General features: G+C 39.9%; 2 protein-coding genes across 6 annotated transcripts in view; one reads left to right on the top strand and one right to left on the bottom strand.

Annotated features, from left to right (window-relative positions):
- The first annotated feature begins 924 nt into the window (after positions 1-924).
- wdr5 (WD repeat domain 5) lies at positions 925-7,718 on the top strand. Its single transcript, XM_038734632.1, has 14 exons — positions 925-1,101; positions 2,037-2,146; positions 2,269-2,377; positions 2,841-2,914; positions 3,188-3,277; positions 3,632-3,721; positions 3,847-3,930; positions 4,025-4,080; positions 5,537-5,583; positions 5,823-5,898; positions 6,157-6,190; positions 6,538-6,612; positions 6,792-6,879; positions 7,067-7,718. Exons 2-14 carry the CDS (start codon positions 2,069-2,071, stop codon positions 7,165-7,167), a joined length of 1,002 nt encoding a protein of 333 aa, XP_038590560.1. The 5' UTR covers positions 925-1,101; positions 2,037-2,068; the 3' UTR covers positions 7,168-7,718.
- Positions 7,719-8,755: 1,037 nt separating this feature from the next.
- The window catches only part of rxraa (retinoid X receptor, alpha a), a 110,594-nt gene continuing 97,582 nt past the window's right edge, over positions 8,756-21,767 (bottom strand). For all 5 annotated transcript variants that reach the window (XM_038734627.1, XM_038734630.1, XM_038734629.1 and 2 more), the window contains 5 exons: positions 20,856-20,985; positions 19,684-19,816; positions 17,247-17,338; positions 14,972-15,077; positions 8,756-13,744 (listed from right to left, as the gene is read on the bottom strand). In XM_038734627.1, the coding sequence (XP_038590555.1) occupies positions 13,597-13,744; positions 14,972-15,077; positions 17,247-17,338; positions 19,684-19,816; positions 20,856-20,985 (609 nt within the window). In that variant the 3' untranslated portion in view covers positions 8,756-13,596. The remainder of the gene's footprint in view (positions 13,745-14,971; positions 15,078-17,246; positions 17,339-19,683; positions 19,817-20,855; positions 20,986-21,767) is intronic.

The raw sequence follows: 21,767 nt of genomic DNA, 5'->3' as shown, positions 1-21,767 counted from the left end.
CAAATGAAATGCCAATTATATGCCTCACATTTAGTGATGTTTTAGCTAACCCTGACCCTGTCTGCAGATCATATTCTGTCATTCAGTACCCTTTAACCCCACACGTGCTGGTACCCAACACATTCTACAACTATTCTTAACCAGTTCAAACTCTAGATCTTCCCTGATTCACTTGGATGGTGACAAAAAGGGAACCTGTCTTCACTTCGAAATTTCAGCCCATTGCGTCCTTGACCTTAATGTTGAAGTGTCCAAAGCATATTTGCTTGCTTTTTTTGTACATTTATCTAACTTCCCCGAGGTGCTCAAATGTTGATAACGACAGAAACCACTGAGCCGGACCGTTAATAGTCTCAAAAAAATATAATCATGTCTTCAGGGCAAACAGCCCACAAACCCACACTTTATCACTGTCAGTTGGGGGTAGTAGTTATTTATCAGTGACAGTGCACATTAATCAATATGAACTTAATTTACAAATATGCCACAATTTGCCAAGATTGAACATCTGCAGCTTCTATCAAATTGTTCAAATTGACCGACCTGAAAAAGTCTTCTAGATATAGTGCTTTTAAAGTACACATACAAAAATGGCATAAATGAGATTAAAATACACATTTCCAGCAGGGTAAGATGGAGATCTAGTAAAGACGTGTAAATAACTGTCATTTCACACATAATCTCTATTATTCTTTTAAAACTTGGATATCTTGTTTATTTCACATTTTAATATTTATATCGGTTTATGACTATTGCTACGCACTGAGACACCAAAGCAAATATATTGTATGTATGTAAAAAATACTTGTCAAAAACTTGATTCTGATTCTGAAAACCATACAGAGACCAAGTGACAAAATTTGTTTATGTGCCTTTGACCGCTTTTGTCCCTCGTTAGTTTCCGTTACTTCTGACGGTGACACGCATGCGCAGAGGATCTCCACCGCACCACATTCCCCGCTTCTCCTCGCAGGCAAACATCCAGGACCTAGCCATTTGATTTATCCTTTCTCCATGATCGTCTGAATAAATATACGTGCATTTCTGTTTCCAGTCCTTACGAGGAGCCCCAACCTGACCGCGGAGCTGCATTAAATCCCCGTGAGTATCGGCTAACGGCTGTTTCCTCATTGTTTGAATGAGGGCCCCTCCGTGGCAGCTCAGCCGAATTTGTCAACAGCATCAGTGCGTTGAAAGCGGACGGCTAGCTTCACGATCAGACTGCCGTTAGCTCTCGTTTAAAACCAGCGGCTTTACAAATGAGTCGTTATCTCTCTTCTCTCGGGTTTCAAATCCTAAATGTTGAAAACAATAAATATCTAACGTTACAGTTAACAATTGTAGCAGAGCTGAACTTCTCAGCGAAGGCCCCTTTGTTTGTCCTTTTTCCACATTTATTGCACATTTAAGTCCGAATTAACGTTAACATACTTACACGTTAATGAACACCAACTTTGTCTTATTCTCTTAGCTGACTGTAAATACTGTTTCTGTTCACTCCCTTTTGACCTTAACAGCGCCAGATGTCGTTAGCTTGCTAATTGCTAGCTGAAATAGCTAAATGTACAGGTGATTGTGAAAGCAGCCACACAGTCCCGTTAAAACACCAGGGGGGTTAAACTGCAACCAGAGTCCGTATATTTAATCAGAGGTTTTACTGACAACTGAGTATCATTCCCAGTGGTTGCATGGCTGTAGAATGTCTCCCCAACATGAAAGCCAGTTTACTGTTAATGACGAGCACTAATGTCAATTAAACAGCCTATATGGTATTATCAGCAATCACTTCAATTATATGATGCATGTATCCCTTGGTGAAATCAGTTTTAGTCATTATAGAGTGCCAATAATAACATTTTGTACTTATATTAATGTATGGCAGTGTGTTGCCTTGTGACACTGTCCCCCTTTTTAATGCACACCTTTAAAACCTGACGCCGTTTGTCATTTGAATAACGCTGCACGTTTAATCCCCTTAGGCTGCCTGTGAATGTAACAGCACTTTAATTCACATGTCTGTTTCTTCTCTGCGTCAGGATCGTGCTCAATAGATGCTCATTTCCTCATCATGGCAACAGAAGATAAGAAACCCGAGACTGACACGAAACCTCCAGTCGCATCATCAGCATCTGCCAGTCAAAGCAAGGTTTGGGCGCCTTAAATATTTGTAGTGCCGTTCTGTTGAAACTTTACTTATTGGTACCTAATTGTTGGCAGGGATAAGAAAATGCTGTTTTGTTTGTTTTTCTTTTTTTTTTACATCTACAGTCTGCACCTGCCAAGCCAAACTACAGCCTGAAATTCACATTAGCCGGCCACACTAAAGCTGTCTCCTCTGTCAAATTCAGCCCGAGCGGAGAATGGCTCGCCAGCTCTTGTGAGTCCTTTTTTTTTTTCTCTGTCATGTTTCCTTTAAACCACACATGGGTACATAAGACCTGCAACTAATGCTCATTTTCATTATCCATTTAATCTGCCAATTATTTCCTCGATCTCAGTCTATGAAATGTGGAAAAACAGTGAAAAAAAGGCCGTTCACAATTCTTCAGTATGCTTGTTTTGGCTGACTCATGGTCCAAAACCTTAAGATATTTGATTTACTGTCATATATGACCAAACAAAATCAGCAAATCGTCACATTTTAGAGGCTGGATGCAGAGGATGTTTGGCCTTTTTGCTTGGAAAAATGATCCAATGAAATCAATTTCCAATTCTGTTTCTTCGACCAGCCGGTTAATCAGCTAAACGTTGCAGCTCTACCATAAATTATATTACAGTAGTGATCCTGGATTTATGGAGGCTGCTGCAACTCTGAATGCATATTTATTTTGTCTTTGCAGCTGCAGATAAACTCATCAAAATCTGGGGAGCATATGACGGCAAGTTTGAGAAAACCATATCCGGACACAAGCTTGTGAGTTCAGCAGATCTTTACTGCTGCTGTGTTTCTGTCCTTTGGTGATGTTTTGAAAAGATGGAATTGTATATGGCCTACATTTTTTTCCCCTACCTGTCTGAAGTAGTTGTAGCACCCTTTAGTGTGAGAATCAAAAAATGCTATTGCAGATGACTGGTTGTCACAACAGATTTGGAGTGAGCCATGATTTCAGTATTTGCTTTTCCACCCGTGCCGTCCTAATCGGAGCCTAAAGCAGTGTGTTCCTAATTATTCCCCTTGAATCTGCAGGGCATATCTGACGTGGCCTGGTCCTCTGACTCCAACCTCCTAGTGTCTGCATCTGATGACAAAACCCTGAAGATATGGGATGTCAGCTCGGTAAGACGGCGGACAAACTCAGACGATTGCGCCACTCATTTTGGCTTGTGTGACTTTAAAGGGTCTGGTCATCCACATTATAAAAAAAATAGTTTTCTCACTTAGAATTAACTACGCATTAACTATGTTACTTAATCGATTTGAGTTATTGAATTACTGGCAGTAGATCATCATGCTTTAATCCCACGCTGTCATACTGGGGGCTTCACAGTAATGCTTAACTGAACACGCACTACAAACAAACAGTAGAATGTGATTGCCGAGGTGGACGTTGTGTCTTGTAGCGTCATACATCCAATGTGTGATCTTTCAACTCTTAATGTCTTTTTTTTTTTCTTTTTTTTTTTTATCCAGGGAAAATGCTTAAAAACTCTAAAAGGTCACAGCAACTATGTCTTCTGCTGCAACTTCAACCCCCAGTCCAACCTTATCGTGTCGGGATCGGTGAGTACGAAGCTTTTGGCGTGAAACGGATGCTTGACCCTCGCTGTAGCACTCATGTCGAGCATCATAAACATGTCTCTGTGTGGCTTGTTGTGATTGTTTTTTTTGTGTGTGTGTACTTTCAGTTTGATGAGAGTGTAAGGATATGGGATGTGAAGACCGGGAAATGTTTGAAAACTTTGCCGGCTCATTCTGACCCTGTCTCGGCTGTAAGTTTTTATAAATTTTCTTAACAATAGGGGAACCCTCTAGACTTGAGATGAACACAGTGCCAGTAATGTGATGATCTGTCTCGGCTTGCAGGTTCATTTCAACAGAGACGGCTCCCTGATCGTGTCCAGTAGCTATGATGGCCTTTGGTGAGAACAAACTACATTATTAAACCCCCTCCCACTACCCCCTATCTTTGCCCTCAGTTATAGCACATTTTTATAAGTGCCAGTGGAAAATGTCAAACTGTGTTCCTCAGCAGGTTACAACTCAGTCAGTTAATCCCTAATGGGTCTTATTTGTGTTTGTAATACAGCAAGCAATTATGTACCATTAGATTTTCTTGGTTTTATTTTGTAAAGATATGACTTGATGCCTCATTTCTGCTTCAATAAAAATTAGGGGTGCACAACAATATATTGACTCAATATCATTATCACAGTATCACGTTGCGCAATATCATATCGAAAATGTTGCGAACAGTATGCAATATTCCGCTTGTTGTGTGGATAGATGCGTCTGTTTGCTGTGAGGGTTAGTTGAGTTCCATTTAGAGCCCACTTGATATAATCATCATGTTTCAGTGGCCAGTTAACCCACCATATGAAAGTGTGAGCAAAGAAGTCCACTACACAAAACAAACACAATGGAGCATATTAAAGAGAAAGAGAAATGGGGGGGAAAAAAACGAAAACTGAAGCGAGTCAGGGGAGTGAAAGAACAGGAAGTGCGGCTCGAAGGGAAAACATATCAGAAACAGGGCCCATCAACAACATTGTTATTGCAATATCACAATTTGTCAATATCGTGCACCCCTAATAAAAATGCGTAGGATGGATTGTTAATAGAAATGTCCTATGAGTATAAGTGTACACCGTGTATATCAAACTATAATACACTGACAAATAGTAGCACACTGATCCTGCGAGATGAGAGATTATTTTTGCAGGTGTAATTTAACAACTCCATATTCCCATCATATTGTCATATTTATATATGCAGAAATGCTAATTAGTACTGTTAATGCAGTATTCTAAAATGCTGTGCTCGCTATGTTTCTGTATTCGAGAGTACCTCGCTCACTGTGGACCTTGCTATTTGTGCCCATTTGTGATTGGCTTCCGTTGACGTTGACCAATTAGGTAGCAGAGATTTATGATTGTCAGTTTGCGTAAAAGGTGGCTTTATTCCGCTGAGCTGAAGAGGTCTAGAGCAGCCAGACAGACATGACTGAAAAATGCACGAACATGCCATTTGGAAACGTGTGTTAAAAATCCTCTCTGCTAAAATGAAATAACAATTGTGTTCATTTCCATTTGTTGTCATATCTAGTATCTCTTCAAAACACCACATGAAGACAAATTACAACGCTATTAGCTTCATTAAAATCGTAATAGAAAATGAATAAGCCTTCTGCTGTCTGCGTCTCTGACAGCTGTTGTGACTCCAGACACAGTTCAGTTATCTTGAGTGCCGTTTAAAACAACAAGCTTGCCTGACAACACTCCTCACGGTACACATTTGATGTGAAGTCTTTGGTTACCAAGCAACAAATGACTTAATAACTCCTAATTAAATAACAATTGTTTGTGTTTACATTTCCAGCCGAATCTGGGACACCGCATCAGGGCAGTGTTTAAAGACACTCATAGGTAAGATTACTCAGTTGTGTGCAGTGCTTTCAGGCTGTGTTCAACCCCTGTGACTAATATTATTATTATTACAGAAAAGTCAAGTTATAATTAGCTGTGTCTGAATTTGAGGTCTCCTATAATGTGCGGAAACAGTCAAGGTGGTTGAATTGTGCCTGAAAACGCTGTATTAGGCATTTAGATATTTTTTACCCCATGTTTGTGTGCTGATGGTGCTCCTGTTGTTGTGTTGCTGTTAGATGATGACAACCCTCCTGTGTCATTCGTGAAGTTTTCCCCCAATGGGAAATACATCCTGGCTGCTACACTGGATAAGTGAGTATTACGTACCCGCAGTAGAGCGCATTCAGTGCTCCTTTTTAGTTAGAAGTTGGTCATGATGATGTTTATCCGCCTTTTTGCATGATTTTCGCCAGCAGAGGGCAGTGTAACGCTACGATAAGCTTTCCCTCAGCTGCAGTTTTATGTGAACAGAATATAAATGAGATGAAAGTGATTACAAGATTCTTGGGTTTACATTGTTGATGTTAGTAGTTTAACAGATTCTGCTGTTTCTTTGTGTTTGCTTTTCAGCACGCTGAAGCTGTGGGACTACAGCAAAGGAAAGGTAAGCTCCTCTGGTTTTGAATTATGTTGTTCTTTTATTCCAAAATTCATCCTTGGATTGTTTGCTCCATATTTTTTTTTATCAGTGTTTTATATTAGAAGAATGTAAACTAACGGTAACTACTTTCATCTTTACATGTAGTTCAACATATTAAGACACAACTGGAATCTTATTCCTGATGATGGTGTTTGATATGTTTATCTTTTTAGACGTGTCAAGATGCATTAGGGGACAACAAAATTGTATTTGTTTACTATTAAATACTTGAATATACCTGCTGCTGATGGTAAAATTTATGACCATGTCATACAGATCATTCACTCTTTGTTGTTCTCTCAACATTTCAGTGCTTGAAAACCTACACCGGCCATAAAAACGAGAAGTACTGCATTTTTGCAAATTTCTCTGTCACCGGTGGAAAGGTAAGTACTCTCTGTGTGTGTGTGTGTGTGTGTGTGTGTGCGCAGCTGATCTGTAAATGTAACACGCAGGATGTCTTTGTCTTCAGTTTTTGTATATTCCTATTGTCCGCTTTTGAACTAATTGACGCATGCAGCTAAATGTAACTCGCAGCTGATGCTTACTGGCTGCTCTCTTGCAGTGGATCGTGTCGGGCTCCGAGGACAACATGGTTTATATCTGGAACCTGCAGACAAAGGAGATCGTGCAGAAGCTCCAGGGCCACACAGGTACAGGAGACACTGCATCTTAGTTTTAACAGGATGAAAATCAGACACTTTGCCCCCAACGCAGCGTCTGCTGTCTTTTAGTGACCACTGGGTCATCTATGTAATTCTGAAGGAGATGAGACAAAATTCAAGTGTGATGTTTATAAAGACACCCTTTCAGTTTTCCTTTTCGTCTCCTTTTTTCCAGATGTCGTTATTTCGACCGCCTGCCACCCGACAGAGAACATCATCGCATCTGCGGCTTTAGAAAACGACAAAACCATCAAGCTATGGAAAAGCGACTGCTAAAGCCTTGTTTGGATTTTTTTGGGCCATTCATATTTCTCTCTTTTAAAAAAAAAAAAAATACTTTTTCTTTTTAATTTTCTACATTTTGTTGTAAGAAAAGAGGACTTGTTTTCTAAAAGAGAGCTCCTGCGGGATGCAGCGGGCTTTCAGGTAATGAAATTCAGCGAGGAGAACCAAATGAAGACCCATCAGCCGAAAACTGCGTCGCGCCTGCAGCGGACGTGTTCACCCTTCTCACATCTGAGATAAGCCACCAGTTTGTTATCGTGCCAGATTTTGTTGTCTCCACGGGGAAGTTGGTGACTTTTTTGTTTTACTTCATGTTGAGATTCAGTTCTGGTGCTTCAGTACTTTTTACACTGCGTTAACCTTGTCACTGCTTCATACCAACTCTGGTCTTGTACAATAAATGTAATGGTTATTTGGCCTCTCTATTACTTCTTTTGCATTTTTAATTTGTCTGTGTAATTGTGTAGTAGCGTCTAAATGACTTCAAAGTGGGGAGGTGACTTTGACATCTAGCTTTAGGTAAATAAAAATCTAAGTATCCATTTGTTAGTTATTTATTCAAGTGGCACCACTGTTAGTGTTGTGTTCAGATCTCATGTAAGCGCTGTGTGCCTAACGAGACATTTTTCCAATTTTGTAAGTTCTGTGACGATTATTAGGGCAACATACCAGTATTCAAAGTTAGTGTTGGGAAGTACGTGAGCAAGGTAAAAAAAAATAAAAATGCCTCAAGACAATGTGGTGCATGATGTCACATAATAGTTTGACAGTTACAAAAAATCTTAATAATTATTTTTACAGTCTTGTTGGAGCTCTGAATGAAGTCCTTCTCCTGTTAAAAATGTCTCATTTTAATATTTTACAGTTTACGGCAGTGGCCAAATGCAGTTTTATGTTCTGGGATTTGTACGTACAAATTTACAAGTATTGTGATTTGATTATTTTATATTATGTTCTCTTCTGCTTTTGCTCTTACTGTAGTTCTGCACACGAAGCCGGCAGCATCTGTCCTCTGTAGTTGACCTGGATTTTGTGGAATATATGTTTGCATCTGACAGCTATAACCTGCGACTTAATAAAACCAGTTTTTGTATGTTTCACGTAACGGAGTCATGAGTAAACGAGGTGTTGAGTGTTTTTAATGCCTCTTAATGTAAACACAGAATCAACTGGCACCAGTCAAGAGCACTTTTAAGGTTGTTTTTTTTTTTAATAATCTTTTTTTTCTGTCCATGAAAGATAGAACATCAGAGAACAACCCACAAAGAACAGATGACAAAATTCCATCTCCTTTAAAAATAGACAAAAATATAATGAAAGAAGACATTCCCATCTTGCAGAGACAGGTTGAAAATGGCAAAGTAAAGGCGACACAGTTACCAAGGCGCCAAAGCCCACCTACTCAGTTAAATTTTCAATCTGAAAATTATTTCTTGCCTCGTTGAATAAGCTTTTCCACAATGTACACAACAGCCCATGGAAGAGAGGGGAAAGAACGGAGTACACAAGCAAGGGATAAAATTACTTTTGTACAAAAATAGATATTTTTTCCAAGTGTTTTTTTTTGTCTTTTTTTTTCGTCTTCACTTGAACATTTTACTGGCTATGCAACAAAGAAAGCAGTGATTGTGTCACAAGCTCAGCTTTTCCCAATTACACTTTTTGAACATACAATTGCCAAGCAACACATACATTTCAGAGGGTTTAAACTCTTAGCCTTTTTAGGTTTTTTTTCCTCTTTCATGTTTTTTTTTGAGGTCCCATAAACTGCACAGAAGCTGGTTATTTTGAGTTTAGAGCTGCTGCAATTCTGCTGGTTGATCAGGACTGTTTTTTATAAAGTCAAGGTCCAAATGCAAAAACACTCCAGATATTTGTTTTAAAAAAAAAGCCACCATAAAACTTGAGTTGAACACCTGGTGTGAAACAGTTTAGTCTGAAAGACTCATTGCCCTCTTTCACTGTTGGAAATACTCAAGAAACTGATCTGTCTGATATATATTTATAAATATATACACATATACATATTAACAAAATATAGCTTTATGTTATAAAGCATTTGTGTAGGTAATCATTCTATGTGGGTGATCCTTTCTTTATCTAGTCAAGTTCATTTCCTGCAGGGGAGTGAGCTCGCACATCATCCACTTTATGGCTTAAAATACCTGCGGTCACAGTAAACTAAGAGGAGGGGACATCAGAATTAAGGGAGCAGGATATTCATTTTAAAGTTGGGTCACCCAGTCGAAAAAACGTTTAATTGCTTAATATCGGCTTTTCTTGATTCAAATCAGGTACATTCCTCTTAATAAAAGAAAAGAAAGAAAAAGAAATCAGTAAATCTTTCCCGGTCTTAAAGAAAATTTTTCTCTTTGTCACAATGCTTGCGTTGAAAAAAACTTGTCCTTTTTTGTTTTCACAGACAAGTCAAGTGTTTCCAGAATATAAATACTGTAAACTGAGCTGAACTGGCAGTCAATACTGTCTGTCACCTGGATAGTTTGTAGTAACACAGGCCACCTCAATGAAACTGTTCGGTAATAACAAAACAACAAGCCAATAGGTCATACTGAAGTTATTGCTACTTTTCTTTTCAGTTATAACAAACGCAGACACTGAGGGTTTACTGAGATCAAGAGGAACACTGATGACAATAACCCCGTGAGAAAGTGCCATCTTTTTTTGTCTGATTAAATACTTTTAGAAAAATTCAAGTAATGTTGCACCGCTGCTTCTCTTCCACTAGAGGGAGCTCACATCTGTTAAACAGCCACTGCCTCCGTCCCTCTGTCTTACCCAAACTGCTCTCTGACTCTGACAGTATATGTTTTAGTCCTGCTTGAAGTGTGTAGTATGTGACATTTCAGAGCTGAACATCTGAACCAACTCTTCTGCAAAGTTACCCCTACTCAGTGGAGGCCCCGTCTGTGAAACTGGACCCGAATCGTTATGAGAAATTGAAACATGGTCATTGTGTCATCGGTGTCAGCACTTCTATTGAATCCTGATGATGCCACCAGAATAATAGACAGGTTTCTTATATACAAACACTACTGGATGCGCACGCAGCCAGGGGGCGAAAGCGCTTTGGTAGCCGGTCAGAAGACTGTGGTCAACAACTGTAATCAACGTAGATTACGCATTGTTTGTAAATTCTTGTTTACTTAAAAAGAAACTGCCATTTAAGAGTTGGATCTGATTGTTTGAGTATCATTTCGCATATTAATATAACATGCGCGACAGCGTGGCAGGTCAAGGAAACCGGACCTTATGTTGTTCAAGTCAGCTGCTAGCCACACTTGCTTGATTTAAAAAAAAAATCTCAGACAGTGGCGCTAAAAAACGTTTTGCTTTGTAAAAATCATACTCATTGCTGCTGTTATGAATATGCGATTAATTAAAATGTTTGTTTTTTTAAATAGCCTATATCCATAGCCAATAAGATGCAGCATCCTCTGGTCTGAGAGGCTGCAGTGTGTCCTCAGGTTAATATTGTTCCAGTAAGGTGGATTAATTTCTAAAATGCACTGCTAAACAGCTTCCCTGTCACTTTTTAAATGAGTAATAAGTGAAAAGTAACTCATTACAATTTCTGGGTAATCTGCCCAACACTGCTGCTAGATATGCCGTATAAACTCATGCCGTGAAGACAGAGTGCTGCTTTCTGCCCCCTAGTTGCGCGCGCATCTCGGTGATGACGTTGCACAGAAACCAGTCTATTAGAGACATTTTTCAGACTTAATTATTCTCAATTAATATGTTGACAAATTGAAAAAACATAATAAGAAAATGAGCTCAGAGGGCTGATAAGAAGCCAACAGCTGGGCAATAAAATGCTCCGTGATTTAGACTTCATTTAATTTTTTTAGCGATGCTTTAAATAAAAGCAATCGCAAAATGGAAACTGTAAATGTTTAAGCAGGAGACAAATTAATTTTGAGATAGAATATGTGAGACCCATAGATGTCAAAATTAAAAGCCTTTTCAAACTCTGCATTATAATTCTATTTTAAAAATAAATTATTAATCAATAAGGAAATAGAATTATTGACAAATATCATAATCTTGTGGGTTTTTTTACTTTGAGTTTTTCAATGCATAACTGAAATGCAAATCCATTACATGTTATTACATTTTACGAGTTAAGCACTGAAAAATTATTACTGACATGGTACACGAGACTCCATACACCTCAGACCATTGACCATCTCAGTTTATCAAAGGATAATGAAAACACAGTGCTCTGGTTAGGATTTGTTTTTGCTTTTCTTTCAAGTCCAGGTTATGTTAAGGTGCTTATGAAAGAGTGACGAATATGCAGATACAGGGAGAAAATCCTTGATTTAATTCTCTTTTAGTCCTTTTGTCATATCGTACGACAACAGGCAATAGCTAGTATTAAACATGTCCTTAAACTCGGCTATAACTCCACTATTCCATTACACACTTTCACATGAGGGCTGGTAGCTGTTTGTTTTCTGTGTAGCAGTAAATGGTGAATAAACCAGTACAGAATGACTTCCAAATTATCCGAATAGAGGGGAAACTAACCTAAATAAGAGATTTACTCCAGTCCAGGAAAATATTACGGCGGACCCACACCTCACAAACACTTGTTTTAACATGTATCCGACCTGTTTAAGCCATACTAACATGCACCCGTCTGTGGACAGTCTTTGGAAATGCACTTGATGCATAGTTTTGCAGCAGCTGCAGCATTTAGAGAAAAGGACAAGAAGGGGGGAAAAAGCAGAATATGGGCACAAAACATATTTATACACAACAACAGATATTTAACATTTCAGTCCGACTTGAATGACACTTTGTTGTCCAGAGAAGTGCAGATAGAGCAAATGTGTATGTCCCTCTGAGGAGGAAAACAATTGGGGCGTTCCTGATTGGGCCTGGGCCAAATTCCACTTCAGAGGTCGATTACATCAACATCAGCTCTCAGTTTAGGAACCTGACTCCGCTGTCATGAGGTTAAGTGCCAAGTAACAAACAAATAAACAAATAATGGCTCTGCTGCAGCGACTTCTCCCGCATACTGTAAAAGGTTAGATGAGTGTTAAGAACTGACGGTCTGAGGGATGAAAACAGAGGTACATGTTGTGCATTGGTGCTGTTAAAATACTGTATACGGTTGTAACCTTCTGCACAGGTAGATATGAGGTGTTTCGAAAAGCTAATACCCGCTGCGCTGAGCAGAGAGATTTCTGAGTGTGGAGGTGTAAATGGTGTGCTGAAATTCACGTGAAATGAGAAGTGGAGAGGTTGGAGAAGGGACGAAAAAGGAGCTCAGAGGCCGGCGAAATGACGACATTCCCCCCACAGATGAGACCGTGTGCTCACTTTCCAGCCATCCAAGTTTGCTGTGAGGTTTCGACAAAGGCCAAATTTTTGATATAGGATGACAAAAGTCCCTGCACCTGCTGGTAGCCTTTCAGAGCATCCTGCAGCATAACGCAAACGCAGGGCTAATTTACAACAGCCTGCATCTTCCTGCGTGCAGAGGCTCTGCACAGATTGTACATAACAAGCTCTCCCAACTCAACTGGTCAATCAATTAACATTAACTGAAGGGCCGATTAGTGTGTCATCCTCCCCGATGTTGCACAGTGCTAATGGAGTAAGACATGGTTGCATTTGTTGGGACTGGGCAGAGACCTGAGGTTTATGAGCACTTGCAGTCTTGTCAACCCACCACCGAGTTCTACTCCAGAAAGCTCACACTTCAAAAACTAGCTAGTGCAAGACCTGACGTGTTCAGTGGAGTCAGGCAGGAACAGACGAGTTCCTTTTAAGCAGACATACTGTGCCCCCACAGTCCCTCCTCGAAGTAAGTTCAGTCCTGAAAGAGAGAGATAGGGCTCAGGTCCACGTCTAGAAAGCCGCAGCCTCTCCAAGTCCACGATTGTCCCGATCACAACGCTGAGTGTCCAAATATGACATCACCGCCGTTATTTTTTAAATATACCTGCAAGCATAACTGTGGGTGTTAAAACCTGATCATCTCTGCTGTTTCTTGTTAAGGTGCAGAAAAAGCAAGGATGAAAACGATGGCTCAATACGTTTCTTTTGTCCTCTGTCCAACCTTATATCAGTCCACTGTTGTCACTTGTGTTTTTGCGTGATTTTCATGATGAAAATCACGCAAAAACACAAGTGACTATATATATATATAACCTTTGTTTTTACAAGGTATAAAACAGACCCATTGACATGATGAATTCATTGTTTTAAAACACATCAGAAGGGAGCCGAGGAGAGAAGGGAGGGTAGAGGTCCTCCATTCAAAGTCGCCAAGTGATCGGTCCCTTGCTAGAGACAGGATTTTGAAAAGGACCCGGCTCCCGATCCAGGGTTGGAGGGAGATGTGGGGGACGAGGGAGGGGGAGGAGCGCTCAACCCCCTCTGCTATTATGTCATTTGATGCGGGGCTTCTAGCATCTCCATGAGGAAGGTGTCGATGGGCGTGTCGCCGATGAGCTTGAAGAAGAACAAGTGCTCCAGACACTTGAGGCCGATGGAGCGCAGCGCTGGTAACCGCAGCAACAGCTTGGCAAATCTGTCAAAACACAGGAGCAAAATTAGACACAAGACCAAAATAGCAGTAGACAGGCAGAGGGAGGGATTGGAAAAACAATCTTAGAACAAACAACAGCGCTGATACCACACATTCAATATAATGTGCTGCGGCCACATATCAGGCCTCGTGCAGGAGCAACTCGTATGGCAAGTATGAGTGATTTCTGAGGAGATGCAGCGTTCACTGTACACCGTTCAGCGTTTTCTTGTACATATAATATTCTCTTAGCAAACAAAATTCACGAGTGGTCCAGACATGTCGTACAAGTCGTGTACAGACAGTCTGCCATTCTCCACACAGGTAATATAAATACAATTCCTCAATCTAAACAAATTTAAATTTCATACTAAAATTAAATATATGGTGAAGATAAACTTAATGTAAAATTTATATCCCATTCACCATATCATCTTGGCTCACCAATTTAATGAATTTTATTTTGTATTTTGACATATTTTATAGTTCATTTGTTAGGCTACAATCAGGGACTTTATGCAGGTCACTGTGGATTTTACGGATCAGTTACAGTTGACATTGTACCTTCACCTACCGTATTGTGTATATTAGCATCTAACTATATTTCTGTCACAGTACAGTGCTGCTCTGATGACACGCAGCTGGCAGCTGTATTCATATTGATATTCGATATGACTCTGTGAAATCTGTTTTCTATTTTTATCTGCTGATTTCTGACTGCAGCACATCTTGAAACTGTCTCTATTTTACTATTCGGTAACTTTTGTGAACGGAACACGTGGCCCTATGTTGAAATTTACAACAAGTTTGATGAATCTGACTTGGAACCCACTTGGAAAAAAAAGGAAGGACGATTTAGAATAATACAAATTTTCTTGCATGAGGGCCCTTTTCTGCAATCCAAACAGCTAATTGGCTGGAAAACATGGCGAGGTTACAACATGTAACAAACTGATTTGCGCTAATGTTTAAACTTTTGTTCCTTTTCTCATTAACATGATATGCAATTTATTAATCCAGAAAATCTTGAGAGATATCAATCAATCACATCTTATGACAGGGTGAACTTAGAGTTACTCTATTGATGAAAACGACTATTTATGTGGATACTGTATGCAGCAGTAGGGATTTTTACCTTATGAAGGCTTGTGTGGATTGGAGTTTATTCAATACATGTTTTTATTTCTCTATCTGTAGATTGTGCAGTCATTTCTGTGTCTGTATTCATACCTGCCAGGCTGCTCGGGGTACTTCTGTTTGCAGTAGGCCTCTAAAGACGCATACACTTTCTCTCTCAGAGCTTCTACCTCACCAGGGTTGGACAGACCTTTAGAGTCTGTGGAGACACACACAGACATTACATATATAAAGATTATTAATCAACAACAACAGCAACCTTAACCATGCATAATTGGGGGCTGATTTTATGTCTATACATTCAGACAGGAAAGGTGTTTCCCCACGAATGCATTCTTCTTCTTCACATTCTTACCAAATGCTGTCACTTTTGGTTACTGAAAACATAACCAGTGTAAATTATAGTTGAGTGCCTTGCTGTAGTTTACAATGGAAAGCAGAGCCTTACTAACTTACAAGTTGAGTTTTAACCCCGCAGGCTGGTTGTGGACGTAGGTCACCACATTCTGGGTTAGTCCAATTAGGGCTGTAATTTCCAAGCGGCGCTAATTTATGCTTCACTGAAAGACTCATCTTTTACAACACAAACCCGTCATTGATTAACATTTCTGATGAACAAAGAGTTGAACAACTGATCAACAATGAATGAAGATTTGTTGTTAATGGCTGGACTCGATTATGCAGTGTGGGAAAGGAAGGACTGAGGGCCTTTTTAGCCTCGTCGTCCCCTTCTCCACTCCCCCCCCTACCCTTGCTTTCTCAGTCGTACAAGTGTAGTGAACCCCTAATTAACAAGGAATCAGGCTGAAAAATGTACCGAGGCCAGTAGGTCTGGATGTGGCCTGAACAAAATGTGGAACACAGAGGATCTGTGTGTCTGGGGTGGATAAATCCACAGTGGCTCCAGAGGGAGGGAAGGAGGCTCCCACACTGAGTCATTAAAAACCTGGGTCACATTCATCGGTTGGTTTAGTATACTTCTGTGCCATGTGGATGAGGTTCAAATACAGAACAGCACACTGATAGCAGGGGGAGGGACACATGCCTAGGCAAGAGAGGGGCCTCAATTAAAGAAAACTCGCTGTTCAAGTTCAAAGAAAATAAGGGCAAGTCAAATGCCAGTTCCCAATTCTCAAGTTACATGAATGAGGTCAAGCAGAGTCAAAACCTAAAGTGACGGTCCACCCAGGAGCATCAAAACTCTTCAGATTGCTTGAAAGGTCAATGTGAAACATTAGTAGTTCATTCACTCTTGATACCACCATAGATTCAGTCACTTTCAAAGCATCTCAATGGTTACAAGTTTTGTTTATTTAATTTTTACCTGCTGCATAATCGTCTTCTCCATCTGTATGCTCAGTACATCCCAAACATATGGCTGAATACATCACTTCTGTGCCCTGTTAACATCCTTATCGAAGCTATAAGGCCTCACCTGAAGTGGTGTTTTTATCCACATTTTGGTGACAATTTGATATTTGCAAAATACCTATAATACTGCTGGGCAGTGGAGCCGTGGATTAAGATAAGATGTTCCTTTATTGAGCCCCCATAGGGAAAATTCAAATTGGCACAGCAACAAACGAAAGCATAAAATGCAAGAGAAGTAGAATCAATAATCAAATTAGAAATCAAATATATACAGTATACACACTACATACAATCGAAATAGAATATGGTCTCATGGTATCATCAGTATTATGCTGCATAGGACAACATGGTCCATTCCTTCCCGCTGTGAAAACTTAATGCCATTGCAATCGACTGTAACCGCACTGAGGCTGCATCAGTAAAGACACAAATCTTTTACAAGCCATCTGGCAAGCATACTGGATAAAAGAGTTGGATACTATAAATTCATTTTAAAGTCATATTTTATTCTAGCAAAATTAGGGTCGGGTGAATGTTGTTTTCCTTGGTTAGAGCTTGAAGCAGTAGAACATTAACGTTGTTGAACCTCAATAAAGGATGCTCAACAATACAATATTGCTCCGAGAGAACAATCACACATTGGAAATCTGTTGATAGTGTTGAGGATGCTTAACATGTGGCTTGGTGTAACCCTTTTAAGCTGTTATTTTTCTGTAAAGTAGCTCACCACAAACCCCAAACTCACAGCCCGTTGTTTTAGTTTTCACTTTCCCTTTTTACAACAGCTTTCAGACATTTCCCTGATGTGCTGTATTCTGATTGTCAGCTGATTGTGTTGGTGAAAAGGGTAACTAGAAACCACAGTATAAAGACATCTGACAGTATATACCTTTTTATATACTCTTTTAAAAATCACACACACCTTTGAAACTCTTAATTCACAGCTTCCTTCAACTGCAACACAGCAAATGGCAGCTTACAAAGTAGTGATAGTTACCTGGGTTGAAAAGGACTATAGCTCGAAGGCACCCCAGTTCTGTCTTATCCATCTGCATGTCTCTCATCTTTGACACCAGTTCTGTGAGCACTCTGCACAAAAGACAAAAAAACAAAAACAAACAAAGTCAGAGATTTGGCTCATTCTAAATCACAAGCAGAAGTTTGTTTAATCCTTCTCGGCTATTACACTATTTTTGCGTTATATCACACAACAACTGCCAGAGAAGTTAAGATCACAGGGAACCATCTGAATCTAATTGGTACATTTTTGTAAATGACACACTACGCAACATGTGTATTATCCAGATCCAGACTGCGACATTAAAAATATGTTTTAACTACTATGCAGCTCCGATCTATTTAAAAGCCAATATACACATGCACACTCACAGCCCACATACGCCCAGTTAGATCAGTGGAAAAGTTTATAACGCTGCAAAGTAATTATATTTAGTACATGGTTTTCATAAAAGGAAAGCCGCAGAGTAAACACACATGCTGTAATCTAACACCAGCACTCCCACTGTCTGAGTGTGACATCATTGGTGGGCGTGTTGGTGCGTGGAGTCACTCGAACTCCTCACCCCTCTTTGACTCCGTCGCACCCTCTCCTCAGCCTCTCTTTATTTTCCCTCTCACTCCGTTTTTCCCTCCTCTCTCACTCGGATAGCAAAGTCAATTGCGGCTCTTAGCTCATTCTAATTCAATTTGCTCGGAGGAGGAACAACAGGGCTAAAAAAAAAAAAAAAAAAAAAAAAAGAAGAAGAGAAAAAAAGGGAGGTAGGGGGAAGAAAAGACTCAAGTGTTTAAGTTAATCAGTCTCTTCATGTGTATGGCTGAAGAGAGAGAGAGGAGTAGATAAAGAAACATAATCAGTTCTCTGTCTCCTAATGCTTGCCACAGTTAACAGACAGAGATGGAATATGTCCTGTGGCTGTGAACGCTGATGACTGAGCACAGAGGCTGGTGATCAGAGGGGCACACACACAGAGAAAGAGAAAAAGAAGACAGACTGCTGTTTATATGGGTTTGGTGACCACACATGTAACTGCCAACTCTGTCTGATCCCTGGTTCCTCAGGAGCACGTACACTACAACTGCAGTTTTTTTCCATTTTTAAAATAAATCACCCAGAATTGTTGACGAATAATATTGGTTGATAAAAACCGAAAAGAGTAAATATCTGTTGTTCTTGTATATTTTGTAGCTTGCCATATTGTGCATCTCAGCTCAGCCCAAGCTGTGAGGCAGCTGAACAGACACCGCAGACTCATGTTAGACAACAGCTGGAATGTCAATGTCAGTGAGTGAGTGACTTGTGTGTGGATTTTGTTTTTCTATTTTTGGCATTTTCTGAGCAGTTCTGTGTGACCGCTTATGGATACAGGTGTACATTTTTAATATTCTGGAGTCAATCAATAGTTCCTGTGCTAATAACCTGTCATGAGGCCCACTTGTTACTTCCAGTCTAGGCGTAATATTTCAGTGGAAGAAACCTAAATGTCACAAGCTGTAAAACATTAAACCACGTATTTAAGGGTGTTTGAAGTTAAAACTAAGGTTTTATAAAGATAAAATAACACAAGATAATACTTTAAGGATCCCCCAGAGGGACTGAGCATTAGTGGTAAATACATGCTTTACTAATGCTTGGTAGATCAGGAATAAGCCACTAATAATGCTTGAGCGGCAACATATTTCATAACTTGGCAAGCAAAAAGTTAGTGTTATTAATGGCTACTGATTGATAAAACTTTTAGAAATTATTTATTAGTATTAGCAATACTTTTAATTATAACTTGTATATAGTAAGTATGCCTAAAATTACACCACTTTTTTTAAAGCTTAGTAAATAAAGGGTGCGTAAGTTTATAATGATAATAAATAATGGATTTATGCTTTATAGATCAGTAATGAGGTGCATCAACATTTGAGCTACCCACGAAGACAATGTCACAACTTTGCAACCATAAAGTTCATCATTATTAATGGCTTATTACTGATTTATTAAGTATTATAAATATTTATTAGCATTAGCAACACGTTTAGTTGCAACTAAAGTATGCATACAATTACTTTCTACCACTTTCTAATAAGACATTCTGACTGAGTGGTGTTTAATATATAATAGGGATAAATCATTTTTGGGATCAGTAATGAGCTATTAATAAACTACATTATAACCCAAAGAAGTTACGTTGCCAGCCGCAGATTAATTTATAATCTGGTAACCCAAGGTGTCCTCATTAATGGCTTATTACTGACCTATAAAACATTTATCTTAAAATTATTTATTAATAAGCCATTAGCTGCAAGTTATCAACTATTTACAAAATATGTTAAGAAAATGATAGCTAAAATATTATTAAAAGTGGTTGCTTATACATTTATTTAAACACAATTACAAGAAAGTTTACTAATATGGTAATAATGACCTGTCAAAGATGGCTCCTACTCCGGCACTATGGGCGCTGTTTCGGTGGACGTGCAGCCCGGTCGCCAACAGAATCCCGTCTTTAATCGTTATCGAACGGTGCGAAAATGATGCAATGAGGAGCTCATTCCAACCTGCGGCAGAGATGGGGAGAGGGATTGAGGAAAAGTATGAGGTGGGGTGGGGTGGGGGGGGGGACAAGCAAATCCCTGTACAAAAGTTCACACAGCATTCAAGCAAAAATGAAACTGACAACAAAGGGGGAATTCCAATGAATCAATTACGCTGCGCAGTAAAAGCGTGCAGCTTTCTCAAGCACAGGCATCAGGTTATCACCAAGACATTTGAATCATGCTTTCTGAGGAGACAAGCGTGTAAAAGGGATGAACTGCGCCTGCCATCATAATAAAGACAACAGGCTTGATGTGCCAAAGCAGGGGCTTGACACAGAGAGCACAGAAGACACAAGACGCCGCCTTCTGAGTGACAGGGCTCCTTTAACTGTTCTGCCTGGCAACACTCGCCTCTTCTCCCCAGAGTTGAGTTGGGTATGAGAGGAGCCGCGATGCTTTTATCTGTGATACAGCAGAACTAAAGCGGTTATTTATAGAAAACCTGAGAGACGAGCTCTCCAGAATAATGTCTCTCTCTGCTTTGCTGAAGTCTCTCCATCAATGTATGTGAGGAGGATAAGGAATGATGGGAAGATTTCTTTTTCAGGGTATGGGATGGCTTTGTAAAAGCTTTTTTTCCTCAAGGTGGTTTGAGAATACAATGTTGTAATTTGGAGCGACAGGCAGGCAACAAGGGCAGTGTTTTTACCGAGAACCCAAAAGACCTTCCTGCATGTGATGTTAGTGAATGTAAGAGAAGTGACAGATGATTCAGTCTGTGTTTTTATGGTGCTGCTTCTGTGATCCTGAGCGGTTAGCTTGCTTTTCCACACACAATGAGTTGTTCTGACCTTGGTGTGCCTGACTCCTCTCTCTGTCACATGATCAAGAGCGTTATTCATGTTTAGGGCCACATTAGTCTATTCAAGTTCATTCCGCAATAAAACCATCATCATTGTCAGTCACTGTCATTGTTTGTTTGTTTGTTGGTCGGTTGGTTTGTGCACAACACTTAAGTCTGCTTTTTAAGAACGTTGTTTTTAAGCCCTTTTTGACATACCTGCTCGTAGGAGGATGACCTGGTCATCCAGCGGCAGCTCAGAGAAGTGGGGGATCCTCTTGGCCCATTCAACCAGGGTAAAGAGCTGTTTATCTGCCGCCTGACAGATATTTGTCACTGGGTCGTTGGGCTGCAGGGAAACAGACACAGACAGACACAAATCTAGACGTTAGAAATTCATCCTATGCATGAAATGAAAAGGTGTCACATTTTTGTTTTAGCCTACGTGCCCCTTTTGGCCGAGAGCCTGGCGTCAGGTTGAGCCACCTATCACCACACACATTCACACTTACAAGTACTAAGCTATGAATAATATCCTCTAAAGAGGAGCTAGTAGGGAGACAAAACAAACAGTGATTCTGTCCCAGTGAGTGGAGGAAATACCTGCAGAGAGCTGCCGGTGAAAAAACGACTTTCACCAAGCAGACTCTTTCTTTGGGGACCTTTTAGCCGACACACAAATCAGCCTTTTGGACAGCTAGTGGAGCTCAAGAGGCCCCTCCAGACACTCCACTGACACTTCACAACATAAGAAGCGCTTAGAAGCTCAAATGGTACTTTATAAACTAGAATGGGCAGGGCTTTGTAAAACTCAGCGAATGATTGTGTATGTGTAATGCTGACTGTGTGACTTCTCTTAAGAAGTCCACTAACAAAGCTAATACACATTCATAGCTGGGTAAAGTGTATCTATTTTTATATTTCTTTACAATTTTTAAATTGTTGTCAATTAAGGTCAACATTTCTATTGATGAATCAAAAACAAGCGGTTCTTGGTAGTAGACTGCGCAGGCTAATGGACCTGTGCATTGTCCATTTACTGCCTAAAATAGGGACACTGACTAGTTCCTCCATGAAATAAAAAGTCCAGGTGAACCAAGGAGAAAGCAACAATCCTTTCTTCACTTCATT

This window comes from Micropterus salmoides, unplaced genomic scaffold, assembly GCF_014851395.1.
Source record: "Micropterus salmoides isolate LMB-PRFRI ecotype aquatic unplaced genomic scaffold, ASM1485139v1 Ms_hic_scaffold_20, whole genome shotgun sequence".
Classification (NCBI taxonomy): Eukaryota; Metazoa; Chordata; class Actinopteri; order Centrarchiformes; family Centrarchidae; genus Micropterus; species Micropterus salmoides.
This window is presented reverse-complemented; position numbering and strand designations above follow the sequence as displayed.

Bases quoted from the DNA above. Each gene is read 5' to 3' on its own strand.
- wdr5 (XM_038734632.1), top strand. From the start codon at position 2,069: ATGGCAACAGAAGATAAGAAACCCGAGACTGACACGAAACCTCCAGTC. The intron at 3,931-4,024 runs GTAAGTTTTTAT...CTCGGCTTGCAG, and splicing joins ATTCTGACCCTGTCTCGGCT to GTTCATTTCAACAGAGACGG. The intron at 4,081-5,536 runs GTGAGAACAAAC...TTACATTTCCAG, and splicing joins AGTAGCTATGATGGCCTTTG to CCGAATCTGGGACACCGCAT.